The 25,062-nt window shown below is 39.7% G+C and overlaps 1 protein-coding gene across 2 annotated transcripts in view; it reads right to left on the bottom strand.

The window, feature by feature from the left end:
* Window positions 1–25,062, bottom strand: part of GRIK2 (glutamate ionotropic receptor kainate type subunit 2) — a 442,739-nt gene that overhangs the window by 181,265 nt on the left and 236,412 nt on the right. For both annotated transcript variants that reach the window (XM_088665996.1, XM_088665995.1), the window contains exons 7-10: window positions 16,894–17,037; window positions 15,816–15,923; window positions 11,618–11,731; window positions 2,080–2,286 (exon numbers count right to left, since the gene is read on the bottom strand). In XM_088665996.1, coding sequence (XP_088522122.1) covers window positions 2,080–2,286; window positions 11,618–11,731; window positions 15,816–15,923; window positions 16,894–17,037 — 573 coding nt within the window. The remainder of the gene's footprint in view (window positions 1–2,079; window positions 2,287–11,617; window positions 11,732–15,815; window positions 15,924–16,893; window positions 17,038–25,062) is intronic.

The following is a 25,062-nucleotide window of genomic DNA, read 5'->3' as shown; positions in this document are numbered from 1 at the left end:
CCTTTTCTTGCTGCGTTAAATGGCAGCAGGCCTCAGAATACTTGCTTTATTACAAGTGGCTTTGATCAGATGTCTTGCTATTGAGCGGTTTGCCAAAATAAATGCAAATTTGACAAAACACAAAGAAGCCAGAGACAATTGCATAATTTTCAAAGAGACTAAACTCCATTTCCAGGAGACCAAATTCAATTGGCACCACCTACTGAGAGAGTATGTTTTAAAAGCTATAAAATGAAGGGATGCCTGACTTAGTCAATTATAAACAATTGCCTGTAATGATATCTGTTTTGACTCACATTGAATTACCCTGCTGTTTTAGCATGCATTGATATTTCTGTCTTGCTGTCGAAGACTTCCTAGCTGATTCTTTAAACGGACAAGACAGGGCTCCTCTCAGTATATGCTAATGGAAGGTAATACTACATATTTTAAAGGTTATATATGGGTTCCTCTGAGATGTAAAATCAAGTCTGCTATCACAATGAGGGTTTTGATTGTTCCTGAGCTTCCATCTACAGGTTCACTGTGTACACCATATGCAACCACGCACCTTACCACAAAAGAGACTTAAACATAGTATGAAATGTAAAAGATTTTTTTTCAGCATTTACTATCCCACTCTTCATACAAACAATGATTCTCAGCACACCTTGCAGAAAAATACCCCCTCCCCCCCAAAAGAAACACAGCAGGAAAAAATACCAGATAAGACAGACTTAAAACTGAGAGATCTAAAAGACCTGGGGAAATTAAAAGGTCTTTACCTAGTACCAAAAAGATATCAAACTTGGAACCAGGAAAACCTCCATTGAGAGAGACTTCCAGAGCTAGTTGACTACTAGTTAAAGGCCTCTACACGTGGTCAACATTCCTTTCACCTACAATAGGTGATGGAATCAATGAGAAGGTCTTCTATGTGGCTAGGTTTCTTTGGAAGACAGTGATTCCTAAAGTACTGTATTCCAAGACTGTTACACTTTAATCCAGAAACTGTTACACTTTAATCCAGAAAGTGTTCAGTTTTTGTTCAGTTTTTGCTGGTAAAGCAAGGACTAGTACAAGACACCAAACTACTATGCATTCCATGTTACAAGATCTTTGTGTTAGCCACCTGTCAAAAGCTCCACCTGATGAATTCTAATGGTTTATCACAAGGACACCCCCTTTGTTCACTTATCACACCAAAGCAAATTATATGGGAGGTGTTACACTAATTTATGGAATAAAGGCCTATTCTACAGAAGCTGCAGACCACGTTGGAAAGCAAATTAAAAATCTTATAATTTTTTTTCAAATAAAAATATACGTGTCAGAAAGAAGATGTCTAATCATAGCTGCCAACTTTTCCCTTTTCTCGTGAGGAAGCCTATTAAGCATAATGGAATTTCCCTTTAAAAAAGGGAGAACTTGGCAGCTATGTGTCTAATGCAGCTTTCTTTGTGGGGTGTGTGTGTGTGTGTGTGTGTGATTTAGATCAAACAAGCACAACTCCCATTCTGCGCGCGCACACACACACACACACCTGGAGTAGCAAATTCCGGAATAGTATTTTCCAAATATTCTTCCATTTATATACATTACTCTATTCCAATTAATCATTCTTACTCTTGATGGAAGAGGAGGTTAGGAAGAGAGGTGATAAGTTTGCTACCTTTGCGTGATTTATCTGAAATTGCAAATACAGTCATACCTCTTGCGAATGCTTTATGTTGCATTTTTTCAGGTTAAGAATGCAGCAAACCCGGAAGTGTTTACTTCCTGGTTTCACCGCGTGCGCAAGCACAGAATCATTCTCTGCAGTTTGCGCATACGCAGAAGTGCTCTATCGCACTTTGCACATGCGCAGAAGCACCGCTCTGGTTACTGACTTTTCAGGGTGCAAACAATACCCCGGAATGGATCGTGTCCACAACCAGAGGTACCACTGTAATATTCACTAAACAACACAATGGCAATTGGTACTAATAAATATCAACTTTTTATTTGGGGTGAGCTTCCACAAGTCTCCTGACAAGCTCTACTGAGACAAAATGAAAAAGTGGTCATTTGTGATGATGAAACTCTTAAGTAGCAACTTACATGATCAATCAGTTCACGAACCATTCCATTCCATTGTCCACTGGAATCATCCCGGGCTCCGTATTTTCCATCTTCCACCAGCCTTATCTCATAGGTAAATCCAAGGAAAGTTGACAGTTCCCTGAGGAGGTCGATGCAATATCCCTCAAACCTATCATTCCCATACAAAGGTTTATCAGACTTCTTGAACATCACATATGGCTCTTCCTGGGGAAAAAAAATGAATGTAGAGAGGAAGGGAGACTCTTCAGTCACTGCAGTTCAGGAAAAACAAATTGCAAATACATTTTAAATATAGAATTCTAAATCCGGAAAGATTGATTTGATCATGTTGTACTGATACTATCATTACATACACACAATAATTCATTTTTTAAAGTAAGGAGATATAGCTGTAGTACTTTCAGCTAAAATGGATTTCTTTCATCAATTAGTTATTGACACCAGTTGTATGGTTTGGCAATAACCATTAACTGGTTCAAAATGAGAACATATTAACACTATGATTACTCAGAAATTGATTAATGTTGTTGTTATTATCCAAAACTCCATAATTAGAAAAAAATGCACGCCAGTGGACTCCTATGTGGTACACCATCATAAATATCACTGCAAGAGTCAATGGGTCAATTCTGCAAAAATTTACCATTATCCCTAAGTTCCATTCTTCAGGAAATTAGTCATGTGGCTAGCTGAGTCTAGTTTGCTGGATAATGCTCAAGACATTTCAGTCTTGCCATGGCAAGAGCCATTGCTCTGTGGTAGAGCACATGTTTGGGGGAAGGGCCATAGCTCAGTGTTAGACCCCTTCTTTGCATGCATAAAGTTTCAGGTTCCATCCTTGGTTTCTCTTGATAGAGCTGGAACGACTTCTCTATGAAACTCTGGAGAGCGGCTACCAGTTGGTGTAGACAACACTATGTTATATGGACACTGACTTGGTATAACACAGTTTTCTAGGTACCTATATTCTATTACAACAGAGCTAAGAATCGTCTTAAATATGGCCACTGATTCCCCTAAAAACATTGCTTACATTCTTAAAGCTGTGGATGCCAGTGCCTTTTCAAATTATTTCAGAAAACTTTAAAAAACCTTCAGTTCTCCCACTGTCTTTCATGCACACAATTTTCTGCTCTGCACCATCAGTTTACGCTTCATCATTATATGAAAAAAGAAGCCTATGGACAAATTAAACCAAGGATCACACGCAACCCAGTATTTTAATCTCTTTGATTTTCCAGGAGAAGCTTATGATGCATTTGCAGCTCTCCAGAGATATATTTAGTCCATTAAGTAATGCATGAAATGGCAAACACATCCAACAATTGGCAGATCATTAGTAATTTGTTTCATCAGCACTGAGAATGTAAAACAAATACAAAATTTCTGCTGATTTTCCAGGACTGTTTTCATTAAATACAGTATTCCAAGGCACTGAAGAATATAATCCTGATTCCAAATGAGTACTCAGTTGGTCAGCAATAACTTTTAATGGGGCAGCCACTTTAAGAAGAGGAAGTCCAATACATCCATCCTGTCCCACACAGATTTTATACTTTTATTTGAACCCAGAGAAGCTCTACAAACATTTCAGTCAATCTGCTGTTCTCTCGACAATCAGGTGCCTGTAACACATACCCAGTTCTAATCTAGAAGTACAGTGGTGCCTCGCTAGACGAAATTAATTCGTTCCACGGGTCAATTCGTGTAACGAATTTTTCATCTAGCGAGTCCCAGTTTCCCATAGGAATGCACTGAAACTTAATCAATGCATTCCTATAGGCTCTGGGGGACTGGCAGCGGCCTGGCAAGCCAAGGGGAAGACAGGCAGGGGCAGCAGCCGCACCGCCGCGTTTCGGTTCCATCCCCCCCTGGCAAAGGAAGATTAGCTGTCAGCTTCCCTCGCTGACAGCTGATCTTCCTTTGCCGCTTTCTATGGTCGCGCTTCGTAAGACGAAGCGGCGGTCATAGAAAATTTTGTCATCTTACGAATGCCTCTCGCAATGCAAAACTCTTTCGTCTAGCGAGTTTTTCGTTGTGTGAGGCATTCGTAAAGTGAGGCACTACTGTACAGTATACCTATGCTAAAGAGGTCTCTCCCCTGTGTCTCTGTGAAAAACCATGTGGAAATTAAGTAATAATAATAATAATAAATAATAAAATTTTATTTATACCCCGCCCTCCCCAGTCAAAACCAGGCTCAGGGAGGCTAACACCAATAAAATTACAGTGAGACATAAAAGAAAAGAAAACAATTAATTAAAATACAGATTAAAATACAATATTAAAATTTAAAATGCAGCCTCATTTTAAGTAGTCTATAAATCCAAACCATGAGGGAGGAAAACACAGGGGTCAGACTGAATCCAACCCAAAGGCCAGGCGGAACAGCTCTGTCCTGCAGGCCCTGCAGAAAGATGACAAATCCCTCAGGGCCCTGGTCTCCTGTGAAAGAGCGTTCTACCAAGTTGGGGCCAATACTGAGGGCCCAGTTGAGGCCAATCTAGCCACCTTATGGCTCAGGATCTCCAGAATATTGTTGCTGCTAGATTTCCAGCCCAGTTGAGAACATTTCTCTTCCTTGAACAACAGTCGGAGCATACTCACTGCTGTTCTCTTAAGGCCACACCGCAGAGCACATTCCTATCTTGCCAGGAAAGGGGTGTGGCTGCCACTTTGAGCAGCTTCCTTTTTCAAATTAATATTCAATAAGAGAGAACCACAGTAGGGAGATAGTGAGAACATATTTCTATAATATTTATTTTTTACTTAATCATTTGTATTTATATGAATGTGAAAGGAAGACTGGGAGGAGAAATGGTGAGTTGTTTGTGTGTGCTGCAACTTTCAGCCCTTGTGTTTGATTGGAAATGTAGGGTTTGTGTGTGTGCCTTTTAGATGTGAGAGAAGTGAGGATGTTTTGCATTCCTGCTCTTTAGAGGTGTGTGTTTGTTTGGCTACAGTGAGAACAGGATGCTGGACTAGATGAGTCTTTGACATGATCCATCCAGCAGAATCCAGGGTTGCCAAATATTTCAAAAAATATAGCAAACTCCCAAAACTGTTGAGCCTTTCTTAAGGAAAACCCCAAAGTTGTCCGGGAAAATCCGGACGTATGGCAGCCCTAGCAGAATCTTCCACTGTGGTGATTATTAAAACACAAACAGAAGTTCCTCATAGGGGAGGCAGGATCACTCTTGAATGCTCGTGCCATTTATTTCTGCAGCTTATACCGTAGTTATTAATCATATATCTCCTACTCAAGTCAGTGAGAGGAAGCTGTGGTTTGCAAGGAGGTGGTGCTAACAGTTAAACCCGCAAAGCTTCATCATACTTTGAACAGAATACTGTATTGCCTGCACCGTTTTTCTTTCTCAATAAGTCAATTGGCAAGAATCTCCTTGTCGTTATACCTTTAAAAACAAGCATAACAGATGATCTGGAGATTTAACTTAACTTTAAATTCCTCCTCTGACACTGGCTCATTTTGTGGGGTTGGGTACATTACCCTGGTATCCTTTCAGTCAAAGGGGTATTGAACTAGCCATAGCTAACAGCAGAAATAAAACAATACAGTGAAACCTCGGTTTACGCCTACCTCGGCGAGTGTTTACATCCAGGTTCCGCGGTGTCGGATGTGCAGACAGGATCTGCGCAGCTCGCGCATGTGCAGACAGGATCTGCGCAGCTCGCGCATGATCTGCACAGTGTGTGCGTGTGCAGAAGCGCTCTATCGGTGCTTCGCACATGCGCAGAAGCGTGTGTGCCTTCGGCGAGCGACCGCCTCCGCAGAACAGATTGAGGTCGCAAACCGAGGTACCACTGTACTCAGGTGGCACGTTAGATGCAAAGGAAATATGTCACAACAAATTTGTTTTTATAAAGATTTTTTGTTAAATTTTCCATTTTACATATCAAAACAACTGAATAGGCTACTACATAAAGTACGGCAGTGTAGAGGATGGTTCAGATGAGAACTCAACTGTGCAGGGCTTCTATGTAGTACAGCGGTACCTCGGGTTATGTACCTGATCCTTTCTGGGGTGCCATTCACAACCCGAAAAGTACGTAACCCGAACAGAGCTTTCGTGCATGTGCAAAAGTACAATAGCACGCTTCTGCGCAGAATGCTTCTGCGTATGCTAGCGCAGCGAACCCAGAAGTAAACACTTTCGGGTCCGCCGCGTTCGTAACGTGAAAGTACGCAACCCAAAGTGTACGTAACCCGAGGTATGACTGTACATGATCATGGGTTGCACTCTGCCTGCATACCCCACCTAGGCAAGCTTCTCCCAGCAGACAGCCACACATTGGGTTTTGCTGAAGACCCACTTGCCTGGATATCTTGATGGTGACTAGATTTAGTACATACAGTAGGCTGCAGCAGCAGGCTGGCCTAACCGGGAGGCCCAGGTTACATGTCTCACACCGACCCAGCCGTTGCTCTTTTTCACAGGGCCCACTTTGCAAACTGCTCAAGATTCAAAGTGCAACTATCGTTGTAACTTGGCTAATTCCTTTCTTTTGCTGCTTGCCTTGCCAGAATGATAAACCCCACTGGCTGTAAATCTCATGGAGTTTTACTCTTTTGCATAAATATAAGCCATGATGCAAGCAAGCAAACAGACAAAAAGCGAAGAATTCACTGGGAGCAAAATCCCTGCTCCACCGCAAAGATTTCAAGCGTCTTGAAAAATGGCCTATAGCCCAATACAATATAAAACATGGTGCTCTCTAAGGCAAAGATGAGATGTGTGGAGAGCCGGTAATATACCAAGCCACGAATGCTTCATACACAAACACCCTCCAGTACTTCAGAAAAGATAAATTATTTAGAACTCCTAGTCATGTCAGCTCATATTGACTTTGTCTCCCAGTGGAGTTGCACAGAGACCAGAAGCAATCCCAGATCAGCTCACTCGCAAGTGTTATGTCGGACCACATTTCTTTGAAAAAGTCATTAGAGTCACAGAACCTACTTCAGAATAACTTCCAAAGCATTCATTCAGATTAAAAGCTGACAATGCTCCAAGCAACCAACTTTATCTATTTATAGGTTACCTCAACGTTTAAACCCTGAAGATGTTTTAATCCTATAGAATTAATTGTGCTGCATGTGTGAAAAGTTGAATCCACTAAGATCAAAGCACACAAGACTTGACCAACTTATCATTCTGCAAATAGTTTTATTTATCATTTCATATCAACCTCTTTTTTTTAAAAAAAAGAGTGAACTCTAAACAGAATTTGTTCTCTGCTATTGTCAGCCATATTTACTCATGATCAATGGCATGCCACGCTAGTATGATTCCTTATGGCCTACTTCTTGTTTACATTATAGTTTTAATGCAGCCAAAGGTTCTCTCGTTTCTTCAAATTAATATAGTAGCATCTCTAACCATTAATCCAAATAGATTTAATTTTATGCATACTGAAGGTAGATCTATAAATAGATACACACACACACACACACACACACACACACACACACACACACACACACACATTTCCCATAGATAATTTTAACTTGGTGTTTATCTTCACTAATTACATTTGCTTTTCTCTACCTGCCTCTGCACTGTGTTGTTCCTGATATTGTGGAACAAAGACAGAAACTGCCATAAGCAAACCACAAATGTTCGCCGAGCTTTTGATACAAGAGACCTCAAACACATTAGCTTTGCAGCTTCTGCTGTTCCACTCCCTCTCTGTAGTTGGCCACACCTCTTCACTCCTTAACTGCAGGGCTAAAAGCAACAAGGAACCTTACTCTCACATGCCCCTTTTCTTTGTCTGCTCACATTGAACTTGGGTAACTGGGTTGCTTCTTATAATAAGCAGGAGACATGTTTCCCATACTGGATTTTCCAGCAGTGACCTGGAGAGGCTCCCAGTTGAATGTCCCTGATCAGGAGCAAAAATTACTCACATTAGTATAAGGCAGCTTCCCATGTTCCTGTGTAACAACATTAGTCCATCTAACCCAGTACTGTCTACACTAACCATCAGTGGTTCTTTGGGTTTTCAGACAGGGTCTCTCCCAGCCCTACCTGGAGTGGCTGGGAATTCAACCTGGAACGTGTATGTGAAGCGGATGTTCACCTTTAGGGTTTACTTTACTTTAGGTTTTCTTTTTCATGTGATAATCAAATTGATTATTAGTATCCAGTAAGTATGGAATTTCTAAAGAGACCATGACTCAGTAAATATATTTTCTTATTGCAGACATTCTACAGTGTTTTTATTCCATTTTAAGTGTGGAAATGTGGTACTGTTAAAAGAAAAAGAAAAAAGAAAGATGGTCATATTTGAAGCACAATTATAGCCATGTTTGTTCAGAAGTTACCCTTATGTTAGCCATGGATATCAGGATTGCAATCTTAGAGAAAGAAATCTACTGCACACTATGGCTTTGAGGATTTAAAAGGGCTGCCATATCTAATTAACATTTACGTCAGATATGAAGAGTACACAAAGGGCTTTTACATTTAGCAGTTTGGACTTCAGAGAGATAGAGACCTAAAGTTGTCCAAAAACCCATACAATCAGTCAAAACAATTTAATGTCTTACTCTGACATGCTGCTAGCCACTTGACAAGAGTCTCAGGCCAGGAGCAGACTTAAAGCAATATGAACTGCTCATACTCTCATTGCCATGGGTCTCTCATTGCCATGGGTCTAATTAAACTCTGTGGCTACAATTAGCAGGTTAAGCACTTTTAAGTCCCATTGTTTTCAGTGTGACAGATTTGTGCTCATGTTTACTGAAATCAAAGCAACTTAGAAGTGCCTTTCTAGGGTTAGGCTATACTTCTTCTTTTTAAAAAATGAAATCCATTTAGAAGCAGTAACATGAACAGTCTCACCAAGTATGGCTAACACTGTGTGTAGATATTGGCGCCAGAAGGGTAGGACAAATTAGAAAGGACTGAGATGTGTGCACTATAAAAATGATGTGCAACATGAAAAGCAAGCCAAATAAATTGGAAAGGTCAAATAATCTGGGTACATCTGAAGACAGATTTTGGTTGATAACTAGGAGAAACTACTTAATGGTTAAAAAAAATGTTATGGGATCTTAAAGATGAAAAAAATCTACTGCAGCATACTTTTTCATGGGCTCTAATTCATGAAAGTGAATTTACGAAAGTGAAATGACACAATAAGTCATTCAAAGGCTGACCAGAGGCTTAGGTGCTGCTTGCGTTGCCTTGATGCAGCCTTTCTCAACCTTGGATTCCTGGATATTGTTGGACTACAACTCCCATTATCACTAGGGTCTATTGATAAGAGGGCTCTGGTCTATTGGGGCAGACCCTTCCTGGTATAGAACTCATTTCTTTTATATTGTGGATGTTACCACAGCAGTGCTGTCTAGGGTTGGTGTGGATGACATCAAGGCATTGAGGTGATGGAGGTCTGAGGCTTATATGTGTAGTGGAGGGGAAGCCTGATTCTTTATTTGGTTGATTGTGTTTTTGCTCTGTTTTTAGAGCTGCATGGAGGATGTGTTGATGCTTGGCGGTGTTAGTTTGTTGATACAGTCAGAGGGCATCGAGATCAAGACATGGCATCCAGTTGGGGTTGTCCCAGTATGCTACTGGTCCATGTTCCTGAAGGAGAACTCCATTTGTGCAGTCGATCACGTGCTAGGCTTGCTGTCTGTGCTGATCAGCTGATTGGCACTTATAGCAAGGCTGCTTTGAGCAGGGATCGGCTATACTATGGAGTTTCTGACCAGGAACTCTGTAGTGCAGCAAATGCCAGTGGGGGTTGCTGTCACAGCCTATCAAACAATCTGTGCTGACAGAAAGCCTCCCTTGCCAAAGAATAATCAAGAGCAATTTAAGGCTCTTGATTGTTCCTTGGCAGCTGCATTTCTACCACTTACCATACTTTACATCACGTTTGAAATCAGACGTGTGATGGGTGGGCATGGAAAATGGTGGCATGGGACAAAGAGAGGCCCACGCTGCAGGTTGAGGTGTCCTCATTAGGTAAGGTAATGTAAATGGTAAGGTAAGGTAAATGATGTAGCATCTAGGTAAGGTAAGGTAAATGATGTAGCATCTAGCAAAGAGCACTACTGAACATATGATGTTCCGTATGATCCTTAACTTCTCCAGTTGGCAAGCTGCATTTATAGCATGCTGCTCTTCAAGGGTTATATTTTTGTTTGAGAGTAACCCAGTGAAACTGGCTAAAGCAGAAACAGTAGAAATAAAAATAATAACCCTTACAATCCTCTGTACCCTTTTGGTTACTTTGCAATGTGTCCTGTGGCGTCTGAAAAGAATCTAACTAGAAAAGAGGTGAGTATTAGCTGAAACACATTTGATTTGATGTCCCACCCCACCCCACCCCACCCCCACCCCAGTTATCCCAGAGAGCTTTATTCCAGGCGGGCAGAATACAGAAGTGAGCTTCTCTGCCAAGGCTTTTCTAAAATAGAAAGCACTGTAGAATGAAAAATGAAGGGGTGTTCCATTTTACGCTGCTCAGCAAAGATGATAGAAGTGAAGCTATTAGTAGTTAGGCAACAATTGAAAGCCATGATTCAGAGCCAGAAGAATGCCATCTCGTGCACACAGTTTCCCCTTCATTGTCATCGTATGAGCCTCTACCCTGCCAAAACTCTTTAGCAAACAACAACAAAATGCAAAGAACTTTCCACAGAGCTAACTTCCTCAGACACTTCATGATCTATGATGCTCAAGAGCCTTTTGTGGATTCCTCTTTATCTGCCAAAGTGGGCTGGACTCTGTCTTATGCTCCTACTGTAGTTTTTTTAAAGGATTGTGCTGGAAAAGCTAATCTAGCAAAGTATTGAGATGCAAGAGACTTTTCTAAGGTATTTCATGCTGATAATTAAATCTTCTGTTCTTAAATAGACATACTGCATTATCCCTGCCCTTAGGGCAATTAAAAGTATCAGGACTAAGAAGCTTGACTGATACAAGCTTACTTCTTCTTCTTCTTCTTCTTCTTATTATTATTATTATTATTATTATTTGCTTAAAATGAGAGCTAAAATGGGAGGACGGGGAGTTCAGCATTTCTCTTTTTCTTAAGGGAGTAATGGACATTTTCCCCACAATGCAAAAGAGCACATATGGGGGGGGGAATTAATCATACAGGTTATGTAGGATGGTGCTGAAAAGTCTCACTATTGCTTTTGGAAAGAATATTCTGGTGATGAATTGATTTTAAGTCCAGTCTAAACCATGCATATATATGTATATTACTTTCTCCAATCCGACAATGGTAGCTTTTGCCTAAACTTTAAAATGTTAAGGAACCATAAGAATGCTAAATGATTAGTCAGCTGAGACCATAGCACTTAAAATGAATTGCCATTATCATAAAAATCCCATAACTAAATTAACATTTCAGATCATTCATTATACAGTAATTGCTAAATAAATGTAAAAGACATTTGCATACTGGTCATTGCTTTGTAAGTAATATGACTTTTCTTCACAGTTTTAGCGTTCAGCTGAATTTCTAGAAAACAATTGCACATATGATTACTTACCAAGATGGTGGTTACAGTTAGGGAGCGATTAGATAGGGAATCAGTAATATTTGCTGGTTTTCCTTTCTGGTTCTCTGTCATGTTAAGTCCACTTGCAGGATCCCAAGTTCCAATCTATAAAACAGCATGTGCACTTATATGAGTTCTTTTCAGGCCACTAGGAAAGAACAGTATATGGTAAAAGTGAAATCTGCTAACACTTATAATTCACCTCTGGTCCAATATCTGCTACCATTTGTGAAAAAGCAGCTTGCTTAAAATATTATTCACTGTGCTTCAAAATGTGTCTCACATAGTAAAAAATGGTGTTCAGAGTACTGAGTGCTTAATTTTCCATCTAAGCATCTATCCTCCAAGAAAAAGTACACATCTGTGGATTGATAGCTCACGGAAAGTATATTTACAATGCAACCTGCTTTCATCTGCTTTAAATTGATCCGTCCTTTTCTCTTCTAATACTATGAAATTTTCATTGTTATATAGCAAATACATGGTGCATTTTACAAGCATAGTTAACGTTTTCAGAGGTCAGTGGAAACATCATGGCCATTTCCCAAATTCAATGAAGTTTTTTTCAGGTAGGAATGCCTATGCCTCTCTATCACGTTACAATGATAGATTGTCCCAAGCATAGATTGATTCCTGGCTGTCACATCTGACCCAGACCAGGAATTAACTAGGTGAAGGTAAAAGTAAAGGGACCCCTGACCATTAGGTCCAGTCGCGGATGACTCTGGGGCTGCGACGCTCATCTCGCTTTACTGGCCGAGGAAGCCACCGTTTTTCCACAGTCAGCTTCCAGGTTATGTGGCCAGCATGACTAAGCCGCTTCTGGCGAACCAGAGCAGTGCACGGAAACACCGTTTACCTTCCTGCTGGAGCAGTACCTATTTATCTACTTGCACTTTGACGTGCTTTCGAACTGCTAGTGTCAGCCTTTAATTTTTACGAGTTTGAAAAGTGGATTAACCTTCTTCAAAAGTACAAATCAAAAGTTAAAACATTTTGAAATCTGACTTCCCCAGAGTTTTCTGACCCAGCTCATCTTTAGAACTCTGCATGGAGCAACAATAATTGTTTGTTGATGCTCTAGGACAGCCTTTGCTAACCTGGAGTGCTCCAGATGTTGGGAATCAAATTCCCATTACCCCTGCCCATTGGCAATGCTGGCTGGAGCTGATCAAAGTTGCTATCCAACAACATCTGGCTAGCACCAGATTGGAGAGGGATGCTCTAGGACTTCTTGTTTGAGGGACAGAGAGCAGCATGTCTTCCTATGAGACATAGTTACTTAAGAGCTGCAGTTCCCAGAGTTTCTTAGTTCATGTTGGCATTGACTGGGCAGCCAAGCTGGCTACAGGAAAGGGAAGAAGCACAAAGACACGGATCCCAGTAAGGGTGGCAGCCATATATGCTGATAAAAAATGTACAGGCCCCAAAAGATTAAATAAGATGTCTTTAATGTAAACAGTTATAAGCCTATCAAGGGATTTACGCCATTGGGATTTTGTGATACAAATTATTTCAGAATTCTGGACATTTTGAGAGTAGTGCTATGTTTCCTGATCTAACACAGGTTTGGCAAATCATTATTCTGAAAACTGTATGGCAAGTTTAACCGTTTTTAAGCAAAGCAGGGCAAGGTCTCAGTAAACAAGAGTACAGTACCTTTGTGGGTTTATGGAAAACAAACTTGCCCATTGCAATTGAAAATGAAAATTCAGCAAGCTTTATAAATCCCCACAAATCAACTTCATTTATAACTAGTTATTCTCTTTTTAATTTGTAACTGGACATGGAAATGCTTAACTTTTCACTTAAGTTAAGCAAGGTGAACAAGTGAGCAGAGCTAGCACACTCAGTCCTGCTATTTATTATACAAAAAATGCTACAAAAAAGAGGGCTACTGTTGGTAATACATAAATGAAATACTAATGGTTTCAGAGTAGTATAATTAAAATACGTTTCCTTTGCTTTACAACTGGGTGTGCTGAATTTTATTTGCTTACTTAGGCCCATAAGGTGTGGGGATTTTTTTGAAAATGGAAATCACTTATTTTAATTAGCTAGTATCCATTAGTATGCTTTATTCGCCTTTTAAAAATGGTGTAAGAAGTATTTTCAGAAGAGCACATACATGTGCTTGGCAGGTGTGCTACTGAGCACATTATCTCCCGATGTTCCAGGAGAGGTGTGAGCAGAGCTCCAGCATATTACGCCATGGATCCTAATTCAACGCTATTGTTAACCAGTAAGGCAGCATAATAATTTTCCAATAAAAGCTATTTCTCCATGAATGAAAGTTTAAGTGTAAGATTAACCTTGGCACCAAATCTGCTGCAGTCAATTTGCTCGGCACAAATGTTTTAATTCTGAAGCTGCTTTAAAAGAACTGAATAGGTTTGATAATATGTGCTCAACTGGAAGCTAGAAAACAAGTCCCTGTAGCCCAAGCATGTGCTGCAATCAAACCCGTGTGCTAGCTCAGAGCTTAATAGCCTCCAACATTTCATAGATGAATAACATTCCTGAACATGGGTGGTGAGACTAGGAAAAGACAATGGCATAAGCAATGGCAGAGTATTGGACAAAGTTAAAGGTAAAAGGACCCTGACCCATTAGGTCCAGTCGTGACCGACTCTGGCCGTTTACCTTCCTACTGGACAAAGGTAGAGTGAACTAAATGCATATATATCACAAAGAAAGAGCAGGAACTAAAAGCAGATAATTCCAGATTACAACAGTATACAGCAGGCTTCTTCAACCTCGGCCCCCCAGTTATTTTGAAACTACAGTTCCCATCATCTCTGACCACTGGTCCTGCTAGCTAGGGATCAAGGGAGTTGTAGGCCAGAAACATCTGGAGGGCCGATGTTGAGGAAGCCTGGTATAGAGGAAAGTTTCATGCTACCTAACATGGAAACATAACATGGCAAATACATAACATGGACATCTATGTACTATATAAAGACCATCTTGTCTGGGGAACTTGCTCCCTGCCCTGCAGGCCTCTTTCACCTTTTCCTTACCATCAGCGGATATGTAGCACAAATCACATTCTTCTACACAACATGGAAAATATAAGCCAATAGCTACCACCAGGAATGAGTACTGATGTAGAAAGTGAAAGATCACAGTCATCCATACAGCATATTATTGTATTAGTGAGAAGACACCAGGCAAAGGCCATCACAATTTCTAAATGAAACATGTACCTTTGTTTTTTAAGATCAAATCCCCATCTCTTCTTGCTTGAAGTGGGTCTTTGTTCAAACACAGACACGCACACACCACAGACACATGTAGTATGGCTTGTTGATTGATTTATGGCATATGCTGCCTTAGGTGCAAAGAGCTATTACAGGGACTCCTCAGAGATTTCAGTGTGCCCAATGGATATTTTTAAAAAATCTTTATGGGTGATATCCAATTTACCTTACATGCCCCTTGATTTCCATGGATCTCCTTTGAGTATCATTTATACTGCTTTTATAACTCTCATTCAAAAGAGGTTCGCCAGGTGACCAGGAGAGCTATTCTTTATGGATAACCGCATTAAAGGCTTCCTTGGGTATGTGAAAAAGGTTACAGAATACTTTGGATCCAAGCCTATATTATAGCGTCAGGCAGCAAACAAACCAAGCAGACCAATAATAACAACATCCTACAAAAAAAAGCATACTCAATTATTAGAATAAATCACATATTAAAGCTATACTTTGCATTTGGGCATCAGTCGTAGCAGTTGTATTACGGTAATCTAAGTTGTACTCAGAGTAGGCCCATTGAAATTAATGAACCTAAATAAAAAAATTCCTTCAGTAGCACCTTAAAGACCAACTAAGTTTTTATTTCGGTATGAGCTTTCGTGTGCATGCACACTTCATCAGATACACTGTTTCAGTGTACTGTTTAAGGTGCTACTGAAGGAATTTTTTTATTTTGTTTCGACTCAGACCAACACGGCTACCTACCTGTAATGAACGCAAGTTAGTCATATCTATTCATTTCAATGGCTCTATTCTGAGTAGAACATTACAACCCCATATAAGTAAATGATTTTGGGCTAAGCCCAATATTCTCTCACACTCAATGTAGCTGGAACCTTGCTTAAATTGATTCTACCACTAAGTATAAATGGACAAGAGTAGTATTTTGATATGATATATCAGTTATAAGTAAACAGAATCTTAAGTACCTTTTCGAGACCTTCCTCCTTCAAGCTAATTACATCTAAGTCAAAATCTGTCCTTAAGCCATTGGTTTTGTTGAAGGTTATTCTGCCAGTGAGGCCTTCCCAGTGAGCCTATGAAAACAGAAAAATAACAATAAATTTCATATATAAGCAGTAAGAGACAGTGAAGGAATGAATAAATAAATTAATGTCTGCCAAAATGGAAATATTAATTATTCATTAAGTTTAAATGATTTTCCTTGTGGTCAGAGTGTTGTTTTTAGCATATTTCCTGGATTCCCAACATTCTTTTGATAATTAAACAAACTTTTCCTTAATCTCTGCATACAATTTCTTAATTGGGAATTCCTTTTCCACACACACACACAAAATTCATCTTGTTAGGTTGATAAAAGGCTGACATTTATTTATTTTTTAAAATTTTTCTCTTTAGAGGGTACAGATTTTTGTTTCACCTTTGCTATTTTGCAAGGTGCAGCCAATATGGTATCTCCCAGAGATCGCTGGACTATAACTCCCATCATCTCTAACCTTCTGGCCCTGCTGGCTAAGGCTGTTGAGAGTTGAGTCCAAGAACACCTGCAGGGCACCATGTTGTCTATCCTGACACTGACAATTCCACATTTTTTGCTAAGAAACCAAGGGCATTTACCTTTACATTATCCAAAGATTTTTTTTTACACAATTAAAATAAAAAAAACTTATTAAGTATAACATGAGAAGAAACTAATAGGTTCATAAAATGTGAATGTCACTAAAGTATAACAAATCCTTTGGTAAAGCAGAGAGCATACTATGGACATATCTGATATAGTGAAAAGGAATTCACAAAATTTGCAATGATAGGAGTGTAGGCCGGCCTAATACAGCACATAGTTCTTATATTTTAAATTGTTATGATCATTTACCCAACAGAACAGAGGATGTTGCCTAGCAAAATCATTCATTTTATTTGTTTATTATTTGGGTCATTGTACCTTTTCCCCGTGTTAGACGTTTCAGTGCATATTCAAAGCCAAAGGGCCTTCAGGTCTGAACATTCACAGAGGGAGGATAGGGGGAGGCAAGACGAGAGACGTACCTCTTTAATGAGATTCATGAAGCGGGTCCCAAAGCGCCATGGTTTGTGCCGATTACACTGCAACGAACTGACAGTCATCTGTGGAAACTGCTGGACAGCCACCGACACCACATGAACGGCATCATACATCAAAGCTGCGTCCGTCTGCAATGAGAGCACAAACACTACTGTGAAAACAGCCCAGCTGAAGGTGTGTGACAGTCAACAGACGAGGGAAAGAGGAAGACACACATTCTCCCACCTCTGTTTAGAGGCAGCAGCAACAACAATGGCTTATTGAACAAAAGCTGCATAAACACCATACATGGAGAGCACCTTTAAAACACAAACCCCCCTCCCTGGAAAAAAGAACACTGGGAACTATAGTTTGTCAAGAGCGTTGGCAATTGATAGCTCTGTGAGGGGCAACTTACAACACACATACCGTTGTCTGTTACTGTGTAAAAGAACAGTTTTTTAAAAAATGCTCAGGACAGAAATGTGACAATGCGTCATTCAACTACTTTCATCACCCAAAGCTGACATAAGCAATTTCCCCTCTAAATTACAACACAAAGTATTCATATTTATTTCAGCCTACCACTGCCCAAATAAAAGAGTGTGCATATATAAAGTCCCAAGTTAGTATAGTAGAGTAACCATTTCTGCTGCACACACCTTACTATAATGTAATAAGGCATGCATTTTTCTACAGCATATCTGACAGCGTAATACAGTACTGTATGCCCATTGCCTCATGCTAGAAAAGCTCAAAATGGTGATCCAGTCAGCCCTACCCACCAGAAGCAATACATGTACATAAAAATTAGGAGTGTGCACAAGACCACAAGGAACCATTCCTGCCTACTTTCAGGCATCTTCTGAAAACTGTCCTGTATAGGCAGACCTTCACAATAATGAACTAGTATCTATGGAAGTTTTAAATTATTGCTTCCTCCTTTAGAGTTTTGTGGGCAATGGTTGGAAAACTGCAGACATGAGAGATGTGTCACTGGACAAGAAGGCTGCCAATGTAAACAAGTGAGTAGAGGGGATTTTGTGCTAGGCAACTTTAAAGTTGATTGGGGGGGGTGGTGTTGTTTAGTCATTTAATCGTGTCTGACTCTTCGTGACCCCATGGACCAGAGCATGCCAGGCACTTCTGTCTTCCACTGCCTCCCGCAGTTTGGTCAAACTCATGTTCATAGCTTCAAGAACACTGTCCAACCATCTCATCCTCTTTCATTCCCTTCTCCTAGTGCCCTCAATCTTTCCTAACATCAGGGTCTTTTCCAGGGAGTCTTCTCATGAGGTGACCAAAGTATTGGAGCCTCAGCTTCAGGATCTGTCCTTCCAGTGAGCACTCAGGGTTGATTTCCTTAAGAATGGATAGGTTTGATCTTCTTGCAGTCCATGGGACTCTCAAGAGTCTCCTCCAGCACCATAATTCAAAACCATCAATTCTTTGGCGATCAGCCTTCTTTATGGTCCAGCTCTCACTTCCATACATCACTACTGGGAAAACCATAGCTTTAACTATATGGACCTTTGTCAGCAAGGTGATGTCTCTGCTTTTTAAGATGCTGTCTAGGTTTGTCATTGCTTTTCTCCCAGGTGTCTTTTAATTTCGTGACTGCTGTCACCATCTGCAGTGATAATGGAACCCAAGAAAGTAAAATTTCTCACTGCCTCCATTTCTTCCCCTTCTATTTGCCAGGAGGTGATGGGACCAGTGGCCATGATCTTGGTTTTTTTGATGTTGAGCTTCAGACCATATTTTGCACTTTCTTCTTTCACCCTCATTAAAAGGTTCTTTAATTCCTCCTCACTTTCTGCCATCAAGGTTGTGTCATCAGCATATCTGAGGTTGTTGATATTTCTTCCAGCAATCTTAATTCCAGTTTGGGATTCAAGCTGGGATTGAGGGGTAGTAAGAACTAAAGAGGTTTCATTTTCAGGATAAATGTCCCCCCATCCCCTCCCGATTACAAGCTTATGACTAGTAATCATGAAGTGTTTCCTCCCCAACTCTCTGCCCCCATCAGTCCACTCTAAAGTTATGTCATTATGGAAATCTTAAAGCAATTATTTCTGCTTTCAGCAGATGCTTGTCTGCAGCATTTTAAAGAAACATGTCTAAAGAATCCCAGCTAAAGATTCAAGCTGTCTTGCTGTGCCTCTGACAAGCCCAAAATAGCTCCAGAGCGCCTCAGTTCACCTCGGGAGTCATCCAAATCCAATGTGTATCCCTAATAAACAAAAATCCACCTGCACAAATTGTTTGTGAATACTCCAGGGTATACACAGTAAACAGAATGAACTATGCTCATAAGAAACCTTTTACTTCACAAATGACAGGAAGCCTCTATCCATAAGTTGTTTTAATCTGTTTTTAATAATGTTTTAATTGTTGTAACCTGCCCTGGGACCTTAGGGTGAAGGGCAGGAAATAAATAAATAAATAAATGGTAGGGTTGGGTTAATATTCCCCCTCTCTCTATATATACATAGGTATATATGTTGAAGTGTTTAATGGATTTCTGAGTTTGGGTGTGGGAGAAGAAGAACTATTTTTTCCCTAAAGGACACAACCCATATGGGATTCACTCCCACAAGATGTAGTGGTGGCCACCAACTTGGAGGGCTTCAAAAGAAAGATTGTACAAATTAAAGCTACTATTGATGGAGACTGTATGCCTCTGAATACCAGTTTCAGGAAAATCCTGTTGTACTGCTGTTGTACACAGGTCCTGTTTGTGAGCTTCTATTAGACCAGCCTGGCCGGCAAGGCACTGCCCATCTAGCAGGGCCTCTGATTGGCCTATTTGAAGCTGGTATTTTGGAGGGGGATCCCCACTCCTTGATTCTGCTGGTGGGGTAGTTTCCCTAATGGCTTGCAAAACATATGGGCCCTAGCTGCTGGGGGGATGGCGAACAGAGGTGAAGTCCGCAACCACCGCCCACCAGAGAAGATGTAAGCGACCATTGTGAGCTTCCAATAGGCATCTGAGAACAGAATGCTGGATAAGATAAGGTCTTGTCCTGATCTTGTGTTCTTATAAGAAGGCAGCTTTGCAGACTAGGTGAGAAGATATGAACTCCAAACCAGTTGTTCAGAAAACGGGCTTGTTGTGCCGCCTCATGGACAAAATTAGTGAGCTGTGAAATAAGTTCATTAACAATCCGGAGCCTAGTGATGGCTGCATTTGTCATAATGTAACACAATACACAGAATGAATGTCTATAGTTCCTTTCATGCAAATGAATCCCAAACTCAACTTACAATAAAACAAAACATAAAAATGCAAAAGTGCTCTCTATTGTTATAGACCGTAGGTTGATGCTAAAGAAAGAATTTAAGTTTGGATGTAAATGAGCTTCCTGCAGTGGCATTTCAAAACCAAAAAGGTGATAAATCTCAGGTTTGAGATAGCTTGTAGAACAGCATCACGTAGTTTCTAAGGCATCTAGTGCTGTGCTCAGGTTTTAACTTCAGTCAAAACATCAGAGTTCCCAAATTGTTCTCTGACTTATAACTCAAAGTGCTTTTAAGGCTAATTTGATACCTTTGTGGGAGCCTATACATCTCCTGAAACCTAGCATGACATGTTGAAGCTGTTTCGTAGAAGTTAAGATTCTGGCAGCAGCATTTCATGGAAGTTAAAGCCTAGGCAGCACTCTTTCCTCAGAGAAGCCATAAAACAAAAAGCAGAGCATACCTGTCTGACAGAAAGGCACAAAAAGGAATGTTCCAGGACCATCCCATAAATTTATATCATCACCTGATTTCTAACTACTTTCCTAAGCTGTATGTTCTAACAATTACAGGTAGCCAATAGAAACCAATATTCAAGGATATGTACAGTATGAGCTAAAATAAAATTTTGTCTAAATTATGGGCAAGAAAATCTGAGTTCTAAAACTGGTATAGATGATGCAAATCAAACCACTGTGCTTTTAATCTATTATTATTATTATTATTATTATTATTATTATTATTATTATTATTATTTAGGCTTGTTAGTCATGGGAAAGAACAATGAAGTACACTGAAATATTGAGCAGAAATATTATTCATGCACACCCTCCCATGACTTCACTTTTTAAATCTTCTTAACCATAAGGACTACAAAATTGATTCTTACAATTAATGTAAGATTCCCATAATTTTGTGGCTAATACTACATTCCATATCCAAGTAAAATCGAAGAATGCTCACATTCCTACTAATTGTCTGAAGGAAGAGCTATAGCAAAGCTACTACCTAACGTTCATTTCATTCTCGTGATCATACCAGAAGTCATCACACAGTCCTTGACTCCTCTTGATTCCAAAAGATTTGACTCAATTTTTTGTTCTAAATAGCCTACAATTAATAAATAACTATTTGAGATATTAAGGAAAACAAAGAATTGCACCTTTTTGGTGAACGATAAAGGCCAGAAATAAAGGAAATTATGCAAAATGAAAGTACTGGAACTGTAACACTTGCACAAGAAGTCTCCAGAAACCCAGAGTATTGGCAAGTTCTCATCACATCTTTCAACTGTTTAATGAAGAAGAAACAAAAGAAACAACAATATTCAGCACAACTCATATGTTTATTATTCTGAAACAGAAATAAAACAGCACCAACCAAAGTCAAACTGCAATAAACCTAAAGTCCAATTCACAAATTCAACTAAATATTGTACCTGTTTTCAAACAAAGCTAATAAAATTAGCCATGGAAATGAATTTAGTAAGGAAGAGGTTTTTGTGGTTTGTGCTTCTTTGTTTGTTTCTTTGTTTTGTAGATACTGGGTTAAATGTAGAACATGGATTGGTATCCCATTCAAATTGTTTAAAAGCAAAAAGACTGATGTATGAGTTATGGTAGAGAAACTGAGGTGCTGCCATGTTTGATAGGCTCCCAGGCAAGATGACTTCCATTCCTTCCTCCTTCTGCTGCTCAGCTCCTCTTTCTTTCTTTCTTTATTATTATATTATTATTTCCCTTTTTTAAAAAATATTGATAGTAGTGCTCTTTTTCCTTCTTCCCTGACTGGCTAGAGAAGTGTACAAGGCTGGAGCACAGTGTGCATTGTAGAGTTCATCAGCTGACCCCATCCCCTAGGCCCTAGCCACTTGCACTTTAATTTAAGTGGGTGTTACTGTTCTCTGGGGGCTGGTGAGATTACCTTAAGAAGCAAGGAGTTGGCAGGGGGCACTGCACAGGTCAATAAATGCAGGCTTTGAGAAGCTGGCATCAGTGGATCAAGTTCATCGACTTTGTGGAATCAATTAAACGATATAGTTTTAACTGGATTTTGAACAAATGTGGAATTAATTGTTGCTTTTTTGAATTTTATTGTGTTATTATCTTCCTTAATGGGTCATGCAAACTGCTATTCCGAACAGTTTGGGGATGAATTTATGGAACCAAGGGGACGGTGGGCTGAAAAGGTTTGGGAATCACTGGTCTAGCCCAATCATTTCTGGGGCCCTCATTGGTTCTCTCCCCTCTTAAAAAAGTGACATCTGATTATATTACTTTGCTGCCATGCTCACCAGAAAAGAGCTGGTTTCAAAAACAGACCCTGTGTTTTAAAGCCTCATCCAGGCATTATTACTTTTCCCCATTATCTAAATAACTCTGTAGTTGATTCCTTGCATTTCCAGAGATGTGAAGTGTCAATGCTGTTCAAAAATGCTGGAAATGGAAACTGGGTTTGGAGATTTCTATAGAAAATATCCAAAAATCTGTGCATGACATTAATTTAGGATGAACACTTCTTTCAAGCTAAAATCTTTTCTTCTTTTAATACTTCAAAAGAAATGCTATTCATCAGAGAGAAAATCCTACTTTAGCTCTCACCATCACAAATCCCAGATTCTTTCAAACCGTAATCTATAAATTCTGTGTTACTGAATTATCAATATAGAAGAACAGCCCATTGTTCATGCAAGAGATGATTAAGAAATAGCTGGAATGCAGGTTCAAAAAACCCCTATCAGTTTTCAATTAAAATGTGAATAGGCAAATGTGATTATTTTAGTTAATTAATAATTTCATTAATCAAACTCTCCTGAGACGCATGGTCATGAGTATAAAGGATGGTCCCATGGCCTATTTAAAGTCATCGGGGTAATAATTTTACAAAGCTTGTGGTTAAACTCTTCTGTCAATGGGACAGATGACTTCAATGATTTAGGCTCTCCTTAGCATTTATGTGTATTAATCCAATATTGATTCCCAAGAATCAAGCCATTCTGGTACTGATAATCTGCACAACAAAGCAGATTATTCATCCGTGCACATAAAGATTTTGAATGGTTTGGGATTTCATAGATTTTGGCTGTCTTGGCAGTGAAGCCAAAACTTGTGTTTTGTGCCATTCTATGCAGTTTGGAAGAAAACTCGCTCTCCAGTGGACCTTATTCCAGGTGTACATAAATAGGTTTGAAACCAGATATTCCAGAGCAAAAGGGGAAGAATTACATTGTCTTAACACTATCTGCAGAAGCATTCTGAGGGCCTCCATCACAAAGCACCAGAACAGCACTCTGAATCTTCCATCCCTGCATGAAGCAGGAGAGAGGGTGGGGGTGTTTCCCGTATTTGTGTTGCACCCTCAGATACTCAGCACAACTGAAAGGGGTGAATCACCTTCTCCTGATTCCAAGTTCAAGAAGTAAGTGAGGAGCAGATCAACTAAACATCTCCCTCCACATTTAAAGCAGGAGTGGGAAATAGGGTGCCTTCCTCATACGGTTGAACCACAACTCCCATCAGACCCAGCCCGTACAGCCACTTGTCAGGGTTTAAAGGAGCATCTTGAGGATGGTGGCTTCATGTATAAATAATCCCTAGAAAGCATGGTTGTATCTTCTTACTGTGAGATAAATATATAAAAACTGTGGCCTTGCTGGAAACTAAAAATGCTGATATAACAAAAAGATTGCGATTCTTTTCATTGGTAGTTGGAAAATAAAGCAATTTGGGATATATATCATCTAGAGTAGGGGAATTCAGAGAAACATCAGCTGAAGAGGATGAGAGGAGCTCCCAGCCTCTGTCCGGTGACCTGGGTGACTTGGCAGAAGGTGCTGAAAGTGATAAATATCCCCAAATTAAGCAAAGGCAAAGCCTATTCATTATTATGGTATTTTTATTGCAAGGGACAGAGAGAGGGACACTTGGGAGATTTTCTGCCTCACATACCAAGATAACTTGATATACTCAAACTTGGGGAGAGGGGAAATAATTTGCTCCTATGCCTAAAAGCAGCAGAATATATTGTGCAAAATCTAAATTTACAGAGATAAATCTATAAATAGGTTAACATATACTGATTGGCATGAACACTCCATTTATTTATTCTGCATTCATTTAAGACTAGTTCTATCTAGCACTATAGTCTTTCTATAGTACTATTTGTTGTAGTAATAATAATAATAATAATAATAATAATAATAATATTTATACCTTGCCCATCGATTAAAGAATAAAAGCCTCTCTAAACAGGGCTTCCTTCAGATGTCTTCTAAAAATCTGGTAGCTGTTTTTCTCTTTGACATCTGATGGGAGGGCGTTCCACAGGGTGGGCGCCACTACCAAGAAGGCCCTCTGCCTGGTCCCCTTGTTGTTGTTGTTGTTGTTGTCGTTTAGTCGTTTAGTCGTGTCCGACTTCATGACCCCATGCACCAGAGCACTATGGTACTATTTATAGTAGTACTATCTAATACTATAGTTTGAGCCCCAATAGTGTGGCCTGAAAATTAGTCAAGGGCACTTATAATCAGGAAATAATTTGGCTTGTTTCAATGTCAATAAAGGGCAACAACAGCATCGATGAGAATTCTTTTCTGCTTCAGATTAAAATCCAAGTTCAAGAACAGTTTAATTATCTAACACTGCAGTGATTCAGTCTCATCACAAGTAGACACCATTTTTTTTTAAAAAAAAAAAACCCTCAAAAAGTACCAAAAACGTAATAAACCATGATTCCAATACAGTATGTTACGGCACTGAGGAAGAGGAAATGGCTGTGTGAATCCACTTCTGTATTCTTTGATAAGAACCATTTGCATTAGTATCCTCAAGAATATGAATGAAGCATTTTAATCATAACTTAACTGACAGGTTGACAGTTTAGCAGGAAATGATGTGTTAAAGAATGAAGTAGGAATGTATGGAAGCAGCAAACTT

The sequence above is a fragment of the Zootoca vivipara genome, chromosome 3 (assembly GCF_965207765.1).
Source record: "Zootoca vivipara chromosome 3, rZooViv2.hap1.1, whole genome shotgun sequence".
NCBI classification, from domain to species: Eukaryota; Metazoa; Chordata; class Lepidosauria; order Squamata; family Lacertidae; genus Zootoca; species Zootoca vivipara.
This window is presented reverse-complemented; position numbering and strand designations above follow the sequence as displayed.